General features: G+C 36.4%; 2 protein-coding genes across 6 annotated transcripts in view; both read right to left on the reverse strand.

Moving 5' to 3' along the window:
* Positions 1–1,600: 1,600 nt before the first annotated feature.
* On the reverse strand, positions 1,601–14,572 carry LOC111052575. Of its 4 annotated transcripts, none has more exons than XM_039433707.1 (5): positions 13,872–14,572; positions 10,990–11,146; positions 5,649–8,477; positions 4,792–5,372; positions 1,601–2,561 (listed from the first exon to the last, which is right to left on the reverse strand). In XM_039433707.1, exons 3-5 carry the CDS (start codon positions 8,420–8,422, stop codon positions 2,002–2,004), a joined length of 3,915 nt encoding a protein of 1,304 aa, XP_039289641.1. In that variant the 5' UTR covers positions 8,423–8,477; positions 10,990–11,146; positions 13,872–14,572; the 3' UTR covers positions 1,601–2,001. The 4 variants fall into 4 exon arrangements, with proteins under 4 accessions (XP_039289641.1, XP_039289639.1, XP_039289638.1 ...); XM_039433705.1 differs by having other exon boundaries at positions 5,457–8,477; XM_039433704.1 differs by having other exon boundaries at positions 4,792–8,477; positions 11,037–11,146; positions 13,872–14,571.
* A 1,193-nt stretch (positions 14,573–15,765) lies between these two features.
* Positions 15,766–20,143, reverse strand: part of LOC111052573 (eukaryotic peptide chain release factor GTP-binding subunit ERF3A) — a 43,974-nt gene continuing 39,596 nt past the window's right edge. For both annotated transcript variants that reach the window (XM_039433708.1, XM_039433709.1), the window contains exon 12: positions 15,766–19,554. In XM_039433708.1, coding sequence (XP_039289642.1) covers positions 19,511–19,554 — 44 coding nt within the window. In that variant the 3' untranslated portion in view covers positions 15,766–19,510. The remainder of the gene's footprint in view (positions 19,555–20,143) is intronic.

A 20,143-nucleotide genomic window follows, 5' to 3' on the forward strand; every position in this document is an offset into this window, starting at 1 on the left:
GTATTAACTGCTGTAAAAATAGGAATGTATGACAAATCTGCTAGATACTGTCTAATGAACACAATATTGAGCATAAATGTACATGTAAATTTTTACCAACATTAGATTTTGTAAATACACGTACGTTATGTGATCAAGTCATTTTTCATAGTAAAAGATCTACTTGGAAAATGGCCAAGTTTTAAGATATCGTACATGCAACTAATGGAAGACATTTTGTAACAACACCTATGATGCAACATATTCATAAAACATCTATGATGAATTTCCTTAGACTTCAAAAAATATTTCCATAAAATACTTGACCTACTAAGCGATTTGTCAATGAAAAACCTCTCCCTCTTCCAGTCAATTCTATGTGGAACCAAGTTATTAAATTGAACACGTTCTTATAGAGACCGTCTATATTCTTCTACATATATTCCTGAGATTAGAATTACCTGACAACAATATTTACATACACTTAATACGTCACATTACAAAAGCACCTGAATTTACACCAATCGTTACCATTTTTATGATATTCCCTCACAAAACATTTATAAAAAACACGGAATCTCAATATTTTATTTTCTCTGACATTTATGAAACAATCATTATTATTGTAACATTATAAACATGTCATCCCCATTATTATTGCATTTCCCCTGACACTCCAACACTTTTGTCAAACAAATCTAAAGCTTTTAAATAAAATTTAATCAAACTATTACAAGCAATTTCCTTAATCACTCTTAATTACAAATATCATTAGGCTTCGGTTCCTAACGACTTTAAAAAATAAAGGCACATATGCTCTCCTCAACTCCAAAACTTGCCCCGGTTTCTAGGACACCCACTAAATCTAACGAGCCATTACGGCCCGCCGCAAAGTAGACCCACGTTAATCCACGAGAAGCTCTCTGATTGAGTAATTATCAGCTGATTCCCCAACACTAAATCAAGTGAGATCACAATCTGAAATACGTCTGCTGATTGGGCTGACGTTCGCGAATCAGCTGATAATCGGCCAATCGGAGAGCTTCCTGCCTTGCCGACTCGTACGCCGCCAGTACAAAAACGCTTCATGTGGCTTGGCCCTTAATGGTTCATTAGATTTGATACCGTTGTAGAAAACTGACCTAAAACTACCCAAATCACAAATAATCAAAAACGTTATTTACAGTGAACGAGGATTTTTAGCAACAAAATTCTAATCTAAATAAACTATCTTTGGCTTCATTACCTCAGTTCCTAACAACTTGTTAGATTGATACACATATTGTGTTCTCCTCAACTTTATTAACCTACCGGCAGTCGCGCTGTTGTAAAAAGTACAACAGTGTTGCTGCACAAAACTATGGAATGGGGTGGTATTAGTGAATGAGTTACCTATGCATTCCAAAAATTTCTCCCCATCACTCCACTGAGTTGCAGTATCAACCGAGCAATGGTTCAGTCTTAAGGTGCCATTTAGTCGCGACAGTGCATAAGATAGAAAAATACTGTATACGGGGACTGTAAACGTACCAATAACACAGAATTGATGGCTTTGCTTGATGTACCTTATTGTGCTATGGTAATCATCGAAATGTTCATAGGCGTAAAATAATCCAAGGAGATGAAAAAAATTATACAATTAATCAATGTTTTGACAGTAAACAGAGTACATAACACTTGGAAAATTGGATGTTGTAAAAATTACAACACGCGACTGCTCGTGTGATTGAGTAGGGCGCGACTACCGGAATGTTAAATCTAATAACCCATTAAATCTATAGGATTAATGGTTCATTAAACTGATTGAGTGTTCTATAAAACGGACCTTAGACTACTCTAGTCACAAACCTCAAGTTTTCTAGAAAATGGGCATAAAACTACCCAAATCACAATTTTTTCTTCTACAAAATGGGCATAAAACTACCCAAATCACATTTTTTCCTACAAATTGAGCATAAAACTAAACAAATCACAAATCTAAAACGTTATCCACACTTAACGAGGGTTATTTTCTTCAAACTTTTAATCTAAACAACTATCATTGTCTCCGTTATCATTCCTTATTTTGGCTTCATCAAATCTTAGAAATAGCGGCACAAAAGGCCTCCTCAAATCTAGAGCTCTACTGTAGTTCCGGAGTGCGCTTCTCTCCTCTCTGTCCAAATCGCGAACTACCATTACTTTGAGAAAAGGTTCGCGCTCTGGTGACGTCACTGGATGGGGTCCCTTTCGTGGCGTCATCGCTACGACTCCTGAAATGCTCTGTCGTGACGTCATCGGTTCAGATCCAGAAGTGCCCTCTTGTGACGTCATTGTTCCAAGTCTAGAAGAGCCCGGTCGTGGCGATGTCATCGTTCCAAGTCCAGAAGTGCCCTTTTGTGACGTCGTTTCAGAATTGCCCGGCCGTGACGTCATCACTTCGAGTCCAGTGGTGGAATTTAGTACAATCAGTTCGGCCGATACCTGAAGTTGAGTGCCTGGTAGTGGGACTCTGACATCTTCCTTCAGATTGTCAAAGTCGAGGCAAATGTGATAAGGTCCACCTGCCTCGTCGATGCTTTGCAGGAAGTATTCGTGGTCAACTGAAACAAAACACAATAAGTTAACGATAGGATATCCATTTATTCAACACAGTAAATGAGAATTTTTAGCATCAAAATCCTAATCAAAACAACAGCTTTTTTTGCTTAATCCCTCAGTTCCTAACAACTTTTAAAATAGATGCACATTCATGCTCTCCTCAACTCCTCGGTTTATTAAATCTAATAAACCATTAAATCAATAGGTTTGTACAATATAATACAAAGTTGAACACCGTCAAAGAAATAAATTAAAGATAAGTTATTGAAAGAACCCTCACATCAATGAAATATAAAAATTAGAGAACAAAATTAAACCGAGATGATTATCACAATGTTCCTGTACTTGTATTATTTAACTTGTAAGAGTCAATATCTACAAGGTAATACAGAAATCGTTCACTCTACAGTAAGCTATCTACATCTCTCAATTATTAACTTTTGTAAAAATTAATAATGACAAGTTCCAGGTGCAGCTCTGCACTGATAACCACGAATATAATACTCGCAATAGAAACTTGATTGCTTTTCCCATTCATCGCAGCATTTGAGAAAGCACAGTTTTTTTCCGGGATGAGATACTTTAATAGACTTACAGCAGTCATCAGAAATATAGAATCAGTACAACTATTCAAAAAAAACAGTCAATTAAACAATTAATTGAATAAACTATTTACAATGCTGCCGACTTTCAATTTCAATAATAATTTTATCAAGTGATGAAACAAAATTCCCTAAAAATTGATATTTGATGAGTTATTATAGCGATAAGTAGAGTTTTGTGACTTCATGGCTTACGAGTCCAATCTTCAATGTTTTAGTACACAGCTAGTTGACCGAGCGAAGTGAGGTCTAAGATTCAAGTCGACGGTTTGGCATTTCTCTTAATGTTTATATGTTTTTATGTTGCGCATTTACGGAGAAACGCGGTAATAGATTTTCATGAAATTTGACAGGTATTTTCCTTTTTTAATTGCGCGTCGACGTATATACAAGGTTTTTGGAAATTTTGCATTTCAAGGATAATATAAAAGGAAAAAGGAGCCTCCTTCATACGCCAATATTACCGTAAAAATCAGACTATAGAATTATTCATCATAAATCAGCTGTCTAGTGGACTATAATACTACCCGTTCAAAAACATCGAACATCTTGAAAATGTATCTTTCCATCAACGTTGTAGACAGTTGCAGCCAGACCTGATAACAGCGCTCACACTCACATTCCGGAACGACACGTCATAACACACGTCGTGTGTAATATAGGACAGAAGGCTCTGTTTATTTAGGATTTTTTCTAGACATTTTTAATTGATAAATTATTTATTAATTTTTGAGAAAACATAACAACAGGTCAACGTAACTCACTGAGCGCGAGGTCTACTGTCCATAGAACTACTAGTTATAGGAATTATCATTATTATTGTTGTGACATGTCACCAGTCATTTGAGTGATACTCAAAATCTGATGTACCATGTGACGATTGTGAATAAATAAATAAGCCTTTGCAGCAAGAAAGCTGTAGCCTATAAACTCTTTTTGAATACGCTCATTGACTTGGACTTCAACTCGGCAGGCAATTTATAGTATAACCATAGAGAAACAATAGCATAAGTAGGTATCCCATGGTATAGGGTGAATATGTTACAAATTTCAGTGTTAACTCAAGCCGAAAGTCCTAGTAGTTATTTTTCGTGGAGCGATGTGACGCTGGTAGTGTCTCATACTGTGCCGTCTTTACAGTCTCACCCGGCCGAAACAGTAATAATATACAGTAACAAAAATGAGATAACAAAAATCTACACTCTAAGCCTCTGATGAGGCTTGAGATAACAAAAATCGGCTTGAAATTTGAACATAAACGACCTTCATCAGCTTCATCAGCGCTCTTCATCAGCTGATTATATCTGCATTGGTATAGATAAAGATATAATAATCATATATCAGGCTGGTTATATCTGTATCGATACAAACACAGATATAATAATCGAATATAATCAGCTGATGAAGAGCGCAAGGTAGGCGTTAAGCCAGTTACACACTCATCGATTTTTTGCCGTCCTTATGAATAATTATATCAGATTAAACGGAACTTGACAAACAACATCTCTTCAATCCAATGTAATTTATAAGGACGGCAAAAAATCGAACGTCCAAAAATAAATCGATGTGTGTGTAGCCAGCCTTATACGCAGGTTTAGAAAAATTGCTATGAAGGGATTGCGGAACTCACCGTGTTTGCAGAGGTACTGCGGCGCTCCACTGGGGTTCAGTTCCTGGAGACCCCTCATGCCCAGCTTCCCGACCACTCTGACGTTGGTGTTGATCCAATCCTGCAGGTTGCGACTACTGGAGACCTCCTCCACACTCATAGCCACAAACGGTGTATTTGTCTTCATAAACCTCCGGACTTGCTTCTCAAAAATGACACGGTTTTTCTCTCCTACCGCACAGTCAACACAGGGCTCGACCTGCACATAAGGCATCATATTTGTGTCCCTGTAGAAACAGGGGCACTTCAGCGCTCTAGGCCTTTGGAACTTCCTCATGTCGACCTCCAACCAACCTTCGTTGCTGTCGACCTTTTGCTGAATTCCGGCGATTTTCTCGGCTAGCACACTTAGCAGAAATTTGTGGTTTTCTGACGTAGTAACTGCCATGATCTGTTGACTAGCGGCTGGATTGACGTCGGCTGGAATCTCGAAATCAGAATCGGTCCAAAGGTTGATGTAGGAATAGTCAGGTTCATATCCTACTAACCGTGTTTCAGTGACAGGTACTATTCCATCCCGAACTTGTAATGCAGAATCGGAACTTAGAGTCTCGTTCCGCGATTGAGTTTCAGTGACAGGTAGTATTTCGTCCCTTGCATCTTGAACTTGTAATGCAGAATCGGAACTTGGAGTATCGTTTCTAGTTTCGTTCCGAGATTGAGTTTCAGTGACAGGTACTATTTCGTCCCTTGCATCTTGAACTTGTAATGCAGAATCGGAACTTGGAGTCTCGTTTCTGGTTTCGTTCCGCGATTGAGTTTCAGTGACAGGTACTATTTCGTCCCTTGCATCTTGAGCTTGTAATGCAGAATCGGAACTTGGAGTATCGTTTCTAGTTTCATTCCGCGATTGAGATTCAGTGACAGGTACTATTTCGTCCCTTGCATCTTGAACTTGTAATGCAGAATCGGAACTTGGAATCTCGTTTCTAATCTCGTTGCGCGATTGAGTAAATGTTGATTCCATTTCCATAGCTACTGGTACCATAAAATGTTTTCGATCTTGAGATGAAGAAGCTTTCTTCGAGCCTGAACCATTGCCTTCTGATGAATCCTCGAAAAATGGTGCCTCAATTTTTATTGAATGAGGAATCATTGAAGAGGAAGAAGCCTTGTTGGAGTCCGTGTTTTTTGAAGGGACCAGAGGAGAATTTCTAGAAGATACTTCAAAGAAATCATCAATATGGGATCTCTTCTCCTGTGATTTCGATTCAGATGTCTTTGATTCATTTTGAGAGCTCGCAGTTTCATTTTTGTCGTCATCTTTCGAATGTGATGTAGTAATTGAACCTGGTGTAACTGGTACTAAAAATCCATCAAGTGAAGATCTTTTAGGATGCGGAGTTGATGTTTTTGAATTAGGATCTGACACCTCTCGTCTGAAAGTGTGAAAATCAGAAACACCAGGAATTTCTTGTCTCACTGGTCTGATTTCTTCAGGTTTTAAAATTCGAATCCTAAAGTTTCCAGGTACTTGAGCAATATTTTCTGCTGTTAGCAGATGAGGACTAACCGGTTTAGGGAGAGAACGTACATCAGCTGATGAACTCTCATATTCAGAATGAGAACCATTGATATACGAATTGTTTTCACTAACCTTTTGTCTCTTAGATGGTCCTTGGTCTGCCTCAGGCACAAATTCCAATTTCCTACGATTCACATTTTCACTGTTCGTTTCAACGGTAGACGGTTGATTTGTGTTCGGTGTATATTCGCCATTTTCTTCATCAGAAGAAATTACAACTAACTCCTGTTTGATATGACCGATATTTGGTAATATCTCTATTTGTCGGTTGGGTTGAAATTTGTCATTTGCGGTCATCTGTCTATCATTATCGTCATCATCATCATCATCAGAAATGACAATGATTTCCTGTTTTATTTGTGATGTACTCATCGCCGTTCGCCTTTCGCTTTGAGATTTTTTTCTGGTGCACAATTCCGGAGTTTCCTTGCTGCCATTTTGTGCTGAACAACTTTCAGTCTGCTGACACGAATCTCCATTCTCAAGTTCCGAAATTTGTGCCTTAAGAGCTCGAAGTCGTTTTATGAGTCTATGAGCTTCAGGAAACAGCTTTAAAAACCTAATAATTTTATGAGGGATCCTCATTTTATTTTTTCCCTCTTGTCCTAAAGCCACATCAATTTTTTCTTTAGCCTCTTTAACTACCTCGAGATCCCTCCGAGTGTTCCAATCAACTACATCATCAATTTCGTAATCTTTCTCCAATATTCTACGGCGCTGTTCAGAGGTTCCTAAATTGGAGAAAATCGCCACAATTTCCGAAGTCTCTGCCTCAATAGCTCGAAGTCTGACTTTGATATCTTCAGCTTCACGTGTTGCTGATATCTTCAGCTCAATATGCCACTCAGTCAGCTGACACGAATCTCCATTCTCAAGTTCCGAAATTTGTGCCTTAAGAGCTCGAAGTCGTTTTATGAGTCTATGAGCTTCAGGAAACAGCTTCAAAAACCTAATAATTTTAGGGATCCTCATTTTATTTTTTCCCTTTTGTCCAAAAGCCAAATTAATTTTTTCTTTAGCCTCTTCAACTACCTCAAGATCCCTCACAGTATTCAATTCTACAACGTCATCAATTTCGTAATCTTCCTCCGATATTCTACTGCGTTTTTCAGAAGTTCCTAAATTGGAGAAAATCGCCTCAATTTCCGAAGTTTCTGCCTCAATAGCTCGAAGTCTGACTTTGATATCTTCAGCTTCACATGTTAGCTCAATATGTCTCTCTCTCTCAGCGACACTACTACAATTTTTGTGAGTTCGATCCACCAGTTTTCTGTTTTGTGAAGACGTTCCCGAAGTTTGGTTGCGAACATTCTCACATTCTGTTGTTTCATCAGATTCTACTTCATCATCAGATGATACTTCAAACTCATCAGATATATGTTCAGCGTCAACTTCATTGATTAGTGCTGTATTGTTGGGTTCCTCTTCACATTCCATTGGTTCATGTTCGACATCAGTCAAAAGTTGATCTACAGCACCAAACAAAATTTCACTCTCACTACTCGAATTAAAACTGTTAGACTGGTTGTCGACCGGCTGTGAGGTGACCGTTGAAGATGGCGGTAGTTTAAAGACAACTGATTCTGAGACTTTAGTAACGTTTTCCAAGTATTTCGCACGCATTTCTTGATTGGCCGGAACCCATTTTCCACCTCTCAACACTTCTGGCATCTTCGGTGGCAACTGAGGATTTACTACAACATTCTGGCTGCATCTGTTGATTGATGAATCCGAGCTACTCCTGTGACTAAACTGACGATATCTGACTGGATGAGTGGTAACTGCTGCGTTCTGACGACTATCCATATTGATGATCTTTCTCATGGCGTTTGTTTGCAGATCAATCGAGATACCATGACGGGTTGCCACTTTGTGTTTCTCGTTATCAAATCCGACCCATCTGCTGGTGGCAGCGTCACTTTGGCGAAGAATCAACTTGGTATCTCGGGGGACGAAGAATCTATTAACGTCCGTTGACCCCTGTTTTTCAACATGACGTTTCCTTTTTTCTAGAAATTCTCTCAGCTCTCCAAGTCTCTCCAAATTCGACGCTCCATCGTCCGCCATTATGATATGAATATTTCTTCACAAATTGTAAATCAAAGGCTCATCAGGATGTGAACTGAAAATGATGAAAATAAAGATGTTAGGAATACGAAAAAATTTTTAAAGAAGTTTAATGAGAACATTACCGGTACATCAAAAATGAAATGTAACCTATATCTTATAATAATAATGATACTGAGGTTGATGCCCACAAGAAAAGCTCTAAGGCTTGTGCGTGGGTAATGAGTGAGAGGGATGATGAAGAGAGATGACGACTGCTTTTTAGGTAGTCGGGACCGACGGCTTATTGTCTCCTCCGAAAGACAAATCTTTTGGAAATGATAATGTTTAGTAAATCTGGGAGAAGAGCAGTTGTGGGCTGAGCCTGTTGCTTTCATTGCTAAATAATTTATGTAATCGTATTGATGAATGAATAAAAAAAATATACTGGAATGGGCGAAAGATAATTTAGAAGCTTGGAGGTTTTTATGAAGTTGATATCATGATAGATATCCATATTAGATGAAAACAATTAGATATTGTAAGAAGAATTGATTTTTCGGAACAAATTCAGATATTCAGGTACACGATAAGCTGCGTACACATATTCGTGCTTCCAACCCGCACCGAGCACGCTCCTCCCACGTACCGCCCTCGTACCACCATCGAACCACAGTCGCACCGCCCACGCACCCATCATGAACGTTACGGAAGATGATAGATCTTCTCGCGTTCCCCGGTCGAACCACTGTTGCTCGCCGGTCGATCATCAATCGCTCTGCTGGAGTGACGTTCGGTTGCGGAGCAGAGCGACAGTCTGTATGCACCTTTATAATGGCAGTGGAGAAAGATAGGGGGACAGCGTTGCCGATCCTCTCCCTTGCCACTGCTTCTATAGAGGATAGCTTATACCGGTATCTATCTGATGTAAAAGTAACTGTTCATTCTAATTTAAAATAATAAATTTATATTTCATACATCAAGAAAAAATATTGTTTAATTAATTTGTATAATATTTTGTTAATTATATTTCTACATTGTTAGTAAACGATCTGGTACCGTTGCAGAGTTGGAGAAGGATAGCGCTATCTGCTTTGTCGAATGACTGACAAGAATAGCAACACCAATGTTAATCAAATACTGCCATTACAACGTGGACCTCAATATAGCCTAGCTACGTTTCGAGTTATTCCGGTATATAAATAGATAATATAATAAGGGAAATAATTGGCTTATACGCACGGAATAAAAAATTCACGAATGACGCATCGTCACATCTGAACTACTGGACTGATTAACTTGAAATTTTGCATATAGATTCTCAAGTTACCGAGGATGGTTATAGGCCTGTTTTAAATTCTTAGAAATCCCTGTACATCAAATTTTCATTTTGTCAAGTTTCTAATTAGTTCCTTGCGGAGCACGGGTTACGTGCTAGTCTATTATAAAATTTACTGTCGATTCTTGTTGGTTAACTCCATTTCAATTATATTTTAATAAAGAAAAATATTTTCTCATGGTTGATTAATACATTTTCGCAATTGAGATTAAACATTCTGATGATTCATTACATTTATTCATATCAATATATATATAAGCGAAATGGCACTCACTCACTCACTCACTGACTGACTGACTGACTGACTCACTCACTCGCATAACTAAAAATCTACCGGACCAAAAACGTTCAAATTTGGTAGGTATGTTCAGTTGGCCCTTTAAAGGCGCACTAAGAAATCTTTTGGCAATATTTGAACTCTAAGGGTTGTTTTTAAGGGTTTAAAGTTCGTCTTTTAGCATGTATATTCTTCTTCTCCCAATCTCTTAATTATAATTGGAATTTCCATATCATATGTTACTATAGAACTATAATCTACATAGAGTACCTCTTCGAAACAGTTGTTAACTGGCAACTAAATTAATAATTTTGTCAGGTTGGCATTAAGTTGAGTTGACTTTGTTAGGTTGGCACCAAGTTGAAGATTTAAATGCATTTATCGCGGAAAAATTGATGGGCACTGCTACTTCAATCCTGGGAATATTATATTACTAGCCGTCAGTCTCGCTTCGCTCGCCATATCCGTTTAGTCTGGACCCCCGACTGAATTGTCCTAACATATGATAAAAATGCTCAAATTTAATGAAAAATGCAGGCGAGCGAAGCGAGCCTGCTGATCTCATTCTTGGATGATCCAGTCGGGGGTCCAGGGAGCGGAGCCCCCTGGCTAGACAGATATGGCGAGCGAAGCGAGCCTGACGGCTAGTATCATACAAAAACTATTTGGCAACAGTGCAGAACTAGAAAGCGATAGAGCTATCTGCTTTGTTTAATGACAGAGAAGGATAGCAACACCAATGTTAATCAGGTACTGACTTTATAAAGTGAATCTCACAATATAATAATAATAATAATAATTTTTCTATTAAGATGTGTACAAAAGAACAAAAAACAATATTATATAAAATAATATTAATTACACTGTATGAATAGTTAACAGTGATACAAAAGTCTGTATATAGCTAATGTCGTGAAAAAAAACAAAATTATTATTATTATTATTAATATAAACTGACGTAATCTATCTCACCTGTATTGGAAGAGGCAATGCTTGTCATTGGTTTAGGTATTTCATACCTAGGTAGTCTGGTAGTGATCCAGGTAGTTTCTAATAGTTCCTAGGTAACGATTGAAGGCACAGTCGCACTGAGATGGTACTTTCAAATTTGTAGCCGATTTTGTGGATCCTGTAAAAATAAAAATAATTAGTCTTTATAGGGATTCAAGATTCATTAATTGTCAAAACATTTTAAAAAGATGGAAGACATCGTCAAACACATATATTTTTGTGAATGCCCTGACAAATAGATTCTATTCTATTCACGGTAACCACTGTTGGCTTTTTGGAGTCACACTGGTGTCCAGATGTGATTTTCCACATTGGTTGTATATATTTTTGGCAAGTTAATATTGATGTAACTTACTGCTTTACGAGGCATTCACAACATAATAGACGACAATGGAATTCGTTGATCGAGGCTCCTATTAGACAAGGTAGCCAGGAGACATTGCTGGATAACCTTGTGTAGAAATATCCATAATATTAATAACCCATAATCATAGAGAAATAGTATATTTCGCACCTAGAGCAGAAAATGAGATTTTTCCGGCTCGAAATCGGTTTTCAAGTCCGAGGCCGTAGGCCGAGGACTAGAAAAGATTGAGAGCCGGAAAAACATTTTTGCCCGGGGTGCGAACGCTATTTTTCGGGGTGGCGAAAAATAGCGTTCGCATATATATATATGAGAATAGTTGTTTACTAAGCACTTACAAAAGCCGAAGTGGAAGGTGATAGCTCTAGCAAATCTGAGGTAATCTGAATATCAGGAAATTGTCCAAGTATTTTTATTTTTATTTCTGATTTGTCTAAATAACCTAAAAGATGATGTTCAATTACGTGGGATGTTGAGTTTATACTTTTTTATTCTTTCGAATGACAATAAGATGATATTATTATAAATGTTTTAATTATTGCATAATAAACACAAATAATGAAAAGTTTTTTCATCAGCTGTTTTTTGATCACCTTTCTTAGTTCCATGTTAGCGGCTGGAAAGGGTACTCTTTCCGGCCTAGGCCGGAAAGAAACCTGTTCTGACGTCAGACGAGAGTCGTCTGCAAACAATGTCTTTCAGATCTACGTGGGGACTGGAAAACAGCTGCTTTCTGTGCAGTGTGGCGAAAAATATCATAAGAATATATCCCATTTTGTAGGTCGTTCATGTTCCAAATTTCAAGTCGATTCTTGTTAACTCAAGCTGATTACTGTCGATTACTATCTATTATTATTACTGTTTTGGGCGGGTAAGAGTGTAAGAACGGCACAGTATGAGAGACTACAAGTAACACATAGTTTCACAAAAATAACTAGCCTGCTTGAGTTAACAGTAAAATTTGGAACATAAACGCCCTATACCATGGAATATCTTATTATGCTATGTTTTCTCTAAGCCCATAACATAGCCTACTGAGCAGCCACTTTCATTGCCAGGCTACCTTGTCTAATTAAGACCTTCTAGACAAGGACTCAAGCCGCCGCGGCTAGAGCACATATATCTGTAACATTCTAATTCTAGAGGTGTGTTGTCTGTTATGCGGACGACACCACCTCCTTCAATGCTGGTCGCGAGATGGGAAGGCTGAGGGCAGCTAGGGTGGAGACTGGGGCGTTTGCGTCGGACTGGTTCTCTGCCAATCGCTTTCTCCTCAATGAAAACAAAACACAGTCTATTGTGTTCAGTCTCAGAAATGGGAACGAGTACAAGCAGAAGAAGGCCCTGAGGATTATTTGAGGGGCTGGTAGATTAGCCCACTCTTTATCAAAGAGAGGATCCTTACCGTCTTCTCTCTCTCTATGTTCTTCATACCCTTTGCAGAACACATGCAAACGTGGGGTTGCTCGTAACCTGACAGAGCTTCTACCCGTATGAGACTAGGGGTAGACTCAGGCTGGATTTACCCTACCAGAGGCTGAGCAGAACTCGGACTGGTCAGGCTCATATGTCTATTAGCCTCTATAACAGGCTGCCTCTGTTGGCCAGGGATCTGCCTGCTGTGCGGTTTCGAGGGGCTCTGAAGAGCCTGCTGGCGGATCACTCTCTGTATTCACTCCGCGAGTTCTTTATGTTGAGTGCCTATTTTCTTATTTGATTTCTGCCTTAGGGCAGCTGTTTTTCTTTTACTTTTCTTGACGTGTCCCAGTGGGCTTCACTTTATTGATCCCTTTTATGGACCTAATTAATTAAATACTAAATTCAAGTTAATGCACATCACCTAGGTACACTAGGTTACCTAATGTGCGAGATAAATTACTTTTAACATGAAGAGGAGAAACCCATTTCTCCCTCCACAGTTTGTAGCATAGTCACAGACGGACATCCTGCGCACAATTGGATGCGCCGTGTCATTTCGCTTCAGGTTCTTGTGATGAACACATCTCCGTAACATACACAAACATATCACTTTGGAACATTGCCAGTGGAGGGGAGCGAAGCGTTACAAAGCTCTCTCACACAGACACAAAAGAAGGAGAATGCTGCTAGGTAGTGGGAGAGATTAGTGGAGGATAGAGCATCGGACCTCTCCGTCTTTGAGAAAGAGCCGTGTTAAAAGAAATTTATCTCACACTTTAGTACACTATAGTGAGGTCCACGTTATAATGACAGTATTTGATCAACTTTGGTTTTGCTATTCTTGTCTATTATTCAACAAAGCCGGTGGTACTATCAGGTCCACAATGATGCCAATTATGTTTTTTTACAGTGTAGAAATACAATTAATTAATACAGAGAATTGGCATCGCTATTCTTCTATCTTTATCCACTGCCATTATAATGTGGACCTCACTCTAGTACTAGAATGGTATACTAGTGAACTGTACCATATATTAATCTAAAAAAATAGGTAACTTACCGTATTATGTAGTCTATGTAGTGAGGTTAGGGCTTGATTTTTGATTTGGGAAACACATTGAGAATAAAATTCTGTTTAAAATCATATATTCTTCTAATACCAACATATAACTCTAATTAATACCGTAAAATCATGAAAATAGCTTTAAATCACAAAAACTTTGTAGATACTGTACGGTACGTCTAAAATTCTGTTCAGATTAAATTAGAAAGTTTTAACTCAATGGATACAAATTTATAAGAATTAAATTGCCTAGAAACATGAATCAGAGAAGAATATTTTAAATTTTTAATACGCAATTCAAGTTCTAACGAATAATTCACAACCCTCAATATGTGTTCCACCTGAAAATTTCAATTTGTAGCTAACTACCATACATATTAAAATTATGAACAGCTTGTAACCTTCCGAACAAATTATGTGACATTTATAAACACAGGAATTGTACAATCTAACAGTATTAGTTATACTAATTAAGAAAAAAACTTCTGTACAAACAACATACTCACATTTATCCAAATGGCAAAAGTTTGGTTATGTTATGCTATGCCGTTTTAGCCGTTATGCTGCCTTGTGGTGGGAAATTCAAATTGCATCTGAATATTTTCGATGATGAAGGAACTTGTGATTGAGAAGGCAGTATAGTTCTCAGAAGGCAGATGTGCAAGTTCTCAAATTGTCTAAATCGAATGATCATAACCTAAAAGGTTTTCTTCAATATTATTATATTTTGAAGGTGAAAGAAAATGATATAGATGTTGGGTTTCGGCTTTTGAATGGCAATAAGAAAATATTTATTCGATGTTTTTTTTTAAAATTCTACATAATATACCCAAATAACGTTGAAAGGCACAAATAAGTTTAAATACTTTCACATCTAAAACACCAGATTTTTCTTGATCTAGTAAAACACTGGTTCTCTATCGGAATCTATACATAAATATTATTCATGGTCTAACGTCTAAAGGTCCGAACCCACTAGAACGTATCATACCATGACCGTGCCCGTACCGACACATGCAAAAAAAATATTCTTTGCATCATTTGATATGTAATGCACCCATTAGACCGTTCCGTCACCGGCCAAGCACGGAGCGTGCCATGCACGTCCAGGTCAACATTTGTCGGCCAGTATATTTTGTCTGTGACGGAACGGTCCTTGCATGGCACGTGACGCCTGCAAACCCCGTTGTAACCGCGTATGCACCGCGTTGGTAACCAGTTCACCGCTACATTCTCTTGCTAACTGACGCTTTCCCAACAACTTCTGACTGGGCATCATACGCGTATCATACGCGTATCATACCCGTACCATACGCGTAATGTACTGGCATAGACCGCTGTTGATCCGGTGTAGTGGGCATAGTTGTTATTATACGTGCCTGGCATGGTCTGACACGGTCCGTGTCTGATACGTTCTAGTGGGTTCGAACCTTAAAACTTCTATTCTTTTTTGAAAGATTTTAGTCACAAAAAAATTTAATAAATTAATTACAAGTACTGCTTTTATCTCTCATCTCGCAGTAGTTCCACGATTCTCCCGCTAGGTAGCGTACAAGTTCACTTTTTGAACTTTAGCAGCCAACTGGCCCATCAGTTGATTTAGCTTCAGAATTGGGAGGGTGAAAATGGCACCTTCTTCAGTTTTTCCCTTATAACTTTCTAACGGAGCCTTGTAGATAATTTTGGTAAATGACATTTTTTATAGATAATGAAATTCTCTATCAGAATGTATCCTCAGATTTATCTATGAGTTCATATTAGAGATACTAGGAAGCTGTAAAAGTAGGTATTCTGGTAGTTTTGCATGTGCATTCGTCCATTTTAGCTAGTCAAATTCTGGAAATAAAGATAAGGGAATGAAAGGAGAGTGAAGGAAATAAAACAAGAACTATTGCTCTTAGGCCACAATCTGTTTGGTATATTTGTATCTTTTTTACAAATTTTATTTATGCAATAATTCACATTAGATCTATAATTTATAGATCGTCGATTTTCTCAATGAATTAGTTTTATGTAGATTTTGCAAAATCTATTCAAATTTTATGTGTTTCTTTTAAACAGTGTATACATAAAAATCAAACTGATTTTATGCATACAAATCATGAACCATATTGAATTATGAAAACAATATTAGTTATTTGATTACAAAAACATATTAATTTAGCTGTAAATGTTTGGCCCTTGAAAAAATAATGTCAAGCAAATTTTTATTCTAAAACAAACGAAATAGATAACCTATTTTAGTTAGTTAAATAATATTTCTCTTAAATTATTCTCAGAAAAAATTCTTTAAAGAAAGGAATTTTACAAAATAGGATTTCAACAAAATTTTGAAACTTTCTCTTCAAAGAAGAGCGAAATCAAAATTCCAACTCAACATATTACTGTGATAGAAATACATAGAACATAATAAATTGGAATAGTGTAAAATAGTTTAGAATAACTGCCAAATAGTAAGTATTCACCTCAATAATAATTATTGGAGGGAAAAATATTATATTCATTATTATTTGCAGTGCAGGCTAATTACCTTCAATCCTTTTTACGTTTAGAAAATTATCAGAATTTTCTGACAAAATCTTGTAAGTTGCAAGCATATTAATAAAGAGCTTTTTAGATCATAATAATTCTAATGACTATCGCACAAGATAAAGGTGGCGAAGATAGGAGAGAATAATGTCCACTAAAATATTACAGTCAGATTAATAAAAAAGAAGACAATATATAAACTTTGTACACAACACAATGCATATTATAGATTTTTTGTATGTTTATAAAAGATTCATTAACCTAAAAATTACAGCGCAGTTAATTTAATGATATATTTGATAATATAATATTATTATAATCCTGCTTTATTAGTTTGGCAAAAGGTCACTTTCCATTTTATAGTTTTCTCGTATTATATTTGAGAAAAAGAGTACAATTTTCAAAGTAAACTATTGTGATAAAATTATCAATTTATTTCAACTCGTAAATGTGTTTTCAAAGCGAAAACTAGTCTCAATATCTCGAGATCTCACACTTCCCAAAACATAAATGAAGAATAATTTCATGGTATAATTATAACTATTTACAATATAATTGATTTCAGCTAAATGTATTATCAAACGTGAAACATTTTCTAGGAAAATAAAGTGATTGCATACTGATAATAATATTATTGTTACAATTATAACATTATAACTGAACAAAATTGAGTAAAGCAATAATTCAAAGTAGTAGCACTGGATGAATACAATAATTCAATGATTAGAGAATAATGAATTATTAAATTTTCTTCTAATAATTCACAATTTTACAGTTGGGCAATATTTCAAAAATATTTACCTGTCGGTAATAATATCGGTATCATTTTACCAATAAACCCACATTATTTTATGTGATACCCAACTTTTACACTAGAAACTTTTAGAGCATTCAGTCTACTTATAGCAGCAGAAAAACATTTTATTTCTTTATCTTTCATCCACATCTAATTACTGTGTTGAAAATGAGTTCGCCAACTAACGTAAAGAAAACTAACTTACAAACAAATTATTAGCTAACAAAATAATATATCAAACTTTACAGTCTCCTCCCCATAAACGTCTTATTATATGACTTTTTGTTCATCAATTCTGAATTATATTATAAAAAATTAAACACAGGGAAGTACGTCTTTCACTTAAAACATTATACTTTCCGTCAATTTTCTAGTTTCTTGTAGCCTATGAGAAACTAGAATACAATAATTTCGAAATGAATTAACAGAAATTTCAGAAATAAATGAACGACTCCATATGAACAGAAAGCTTGTAATAAATGAGATTGCAATACCAGCTAATATTAATAATGATCATGTGAAATAAAATCACTAGATTTTATATTCACTGCATGAATACAACTATTTAATAACAAGGCACCATATTTTTGTTGCTTATATACAACGGATTGGAGGTCTAACAGAAACATTTCAAAAAAAGATAACATTCACAAATTAATAGAGTATAAGTGATGCAAACTGTTCACCGGACATACTAGAATTAATTTTAAAATACTTTCAATAGTTCAAGAAAATTGTGAATTAATCGATATGAGATGATCTGTTTTCAGATCAGTGCCTATCAGTTTATTGATTCTATAAAATAGATAGTTAGATATTGTGATGTTTTAACCTAATAAATGGAACGTTTATGTTGAAGGATCAATTCTTCAAGACTTGAAAAACTCTTTTAAAAACCTCCATGAAAATATACAACGCTCAAATATGATAATAACTAAAGAGCTGCTAATAAATGTTACACAAAATTTATACAGTGTCATATAGATGCATGATAAAGTCAATAAACTGAAAGGATCAAGAGAAAATCAAAAATGTGCGTGCTGGATTTAGAAAATAGGATTTTCACAAATAATGTAAATTCTATCAGTTATTCCCCCTAACAAGCAATACCCTTCAGCAATTATCTTTGGGCCCTATTTATAAACGATCTCAAGAACTGAGTCAGCCAAACACGCTCTGGCTTCCCTAGTAACCAATCACAGGAACCATCAGTAAAGTTGAGCCAACTAATACAATCGTTCTGATTGGTTAACCAAAGCATGCTTGGTTAGGACAGTTCTTAAACTATCCTTGGGCCCATTCTGGGAGCATGAAAAGTGGTAAATTGTCCGATTCACAATTTACCCGGTAAAAAGTTCCGCGTCCCATGGGAACAATTTTGACAGATTCTGTATCAGAAACTAGTTCCAGTAATAAATTCCTGCCCCACAATCATAAAATTAATTGAATTATTATGATAATTACAGCGGCCTTTGTCAATTTACGCAGTTACTCAACGACACTCTTTGATGGAAATTAATTTCAAAAGTGCGCGCCAAAAACTTAACCGAAGATCTAGATTGGTGTTGCATGGGAATAGTAATTTTGCACCAGTCACGTGATTGAACAATTTACGATTGGAAGTGGAACAATTTACTGTACACAATCATAACAGCTTGGTGCAACCAATGAGTAATTCATAAGGTATTAGAATTTTAAACATATTCAGTTCTTCAATGATCACACTTTTGAATGATTAGAAATAATTACGATATTCTTTGATCATTCATCTATTTATTATGACAACCATACTCATCATTGTACAATTATATCATACCAATCATGTTCTATAGCTTTTCCTACTTTCTCCATAAAATCAAACATCATCTCTCCTTACCATGTTCCTTTTAGGTTTTATACATCAGTTACAGTTACACCTTGACAGGGAGGAGACAAAAGGAAACCAACTAAAAATAATAATAGTATTATAAATAATATCAATCACAACAAAATAATCCATAATAATATTATATGAGTAATAATAATAAAGTGTCTGCTTCAGTTCGGTCGTCTTTCTGATCTCTTTAAACCTCGCATCAAACTAAAATATTATCTCTTTCAATTTGAAACTTCTATTTACCAGTATTTCGATGATGATTCGGTTGATTTTCATCGTCAGCGTGTTGTTTGTGTATGTGTATGTGTTTGTTGTTCTTTCACGTCCTAAGAAATTCTTCTTTTTCTTCTTCTTGTTGGAAAGAAAATCCCACAAACACACACACACACTCGATAAAATCAGTTATCAATTATCTTTATTTTAATAACAGCCTAATTACTCCAAAACTTTCAGCACTTTTCCAATTGCGATTGTTTTACCTGCAAGACAGAATAAAACATAAATTAGAATTGAAAAACTTCAAAGACAAATAGCAAATATTGATAAAACAAACAGGAATATTGAGGATCAACAATGGAAAAACCACAATACAATGCCTACGATAATAACGTCAACTTAAGTTATAGTAATCACAATAGTAGAGTTAATGACTGCAGTTCCAATTTGTTAGACCAAATCCAATAAAAGCCGGGACACACATAACCGCACCGACATACAGCCGTGTGTCGGACGGGCTACGGCGAGTGAGATAACGAAGGCTTTCAAAAGTGTAGGGACACATACTACGTACCACGTCAGCACCGTCAACGTGTTTGTTGCCCGCGCCGTCACCGACTAGTTCAGTTTACTTTTTGACGGTGACGGTGCGGCCTCGTGTAGCATGGAGAGTGAAAACTTATTGAAGAGATACGGAATTTTCCAGTTTTGTACGATCAAAGTGATGAGAAATATCGCAATGCCGAATGTAGAACTTATATTAAATTTTTTATAACTTATATTAAAACAATATTCGTAGAATTTCATTTCATCATCCATGAGACGAGAAAACAGGGTATTAAATTCTCCCTC

Source organism: Nilaparvata lugens, chromosome 8 (assembly GCF_014356525.2).
Source record: "Nilaparvata lugens isolate BPH chromosome 8, ASM1435652v1, whole genome shotgun sequence".
Lineage (NCBI taxonomy): Eukaryota > Metazoa > Arthropoda > Insecta > Hemiptera > Delphacidae > Nilaparvata > Nilaparvata lugens.

Coding starts and splice junctions, on each gene's coding strand:
- LOC111052575 (XM_039433704.1), bottom strand. CDS start 8,422: ATGGCGGACGATGGAGCGTCGAATTTGGAGAGACTTGGAGAGCTGAGA. Junction 2,562..4,791: donor GCAGTACCTCTGCAAACACG/GTGAGTTCCGCA, acceptor GTTTTGTTTCAG/TTGACCACGAATACTTCCTG.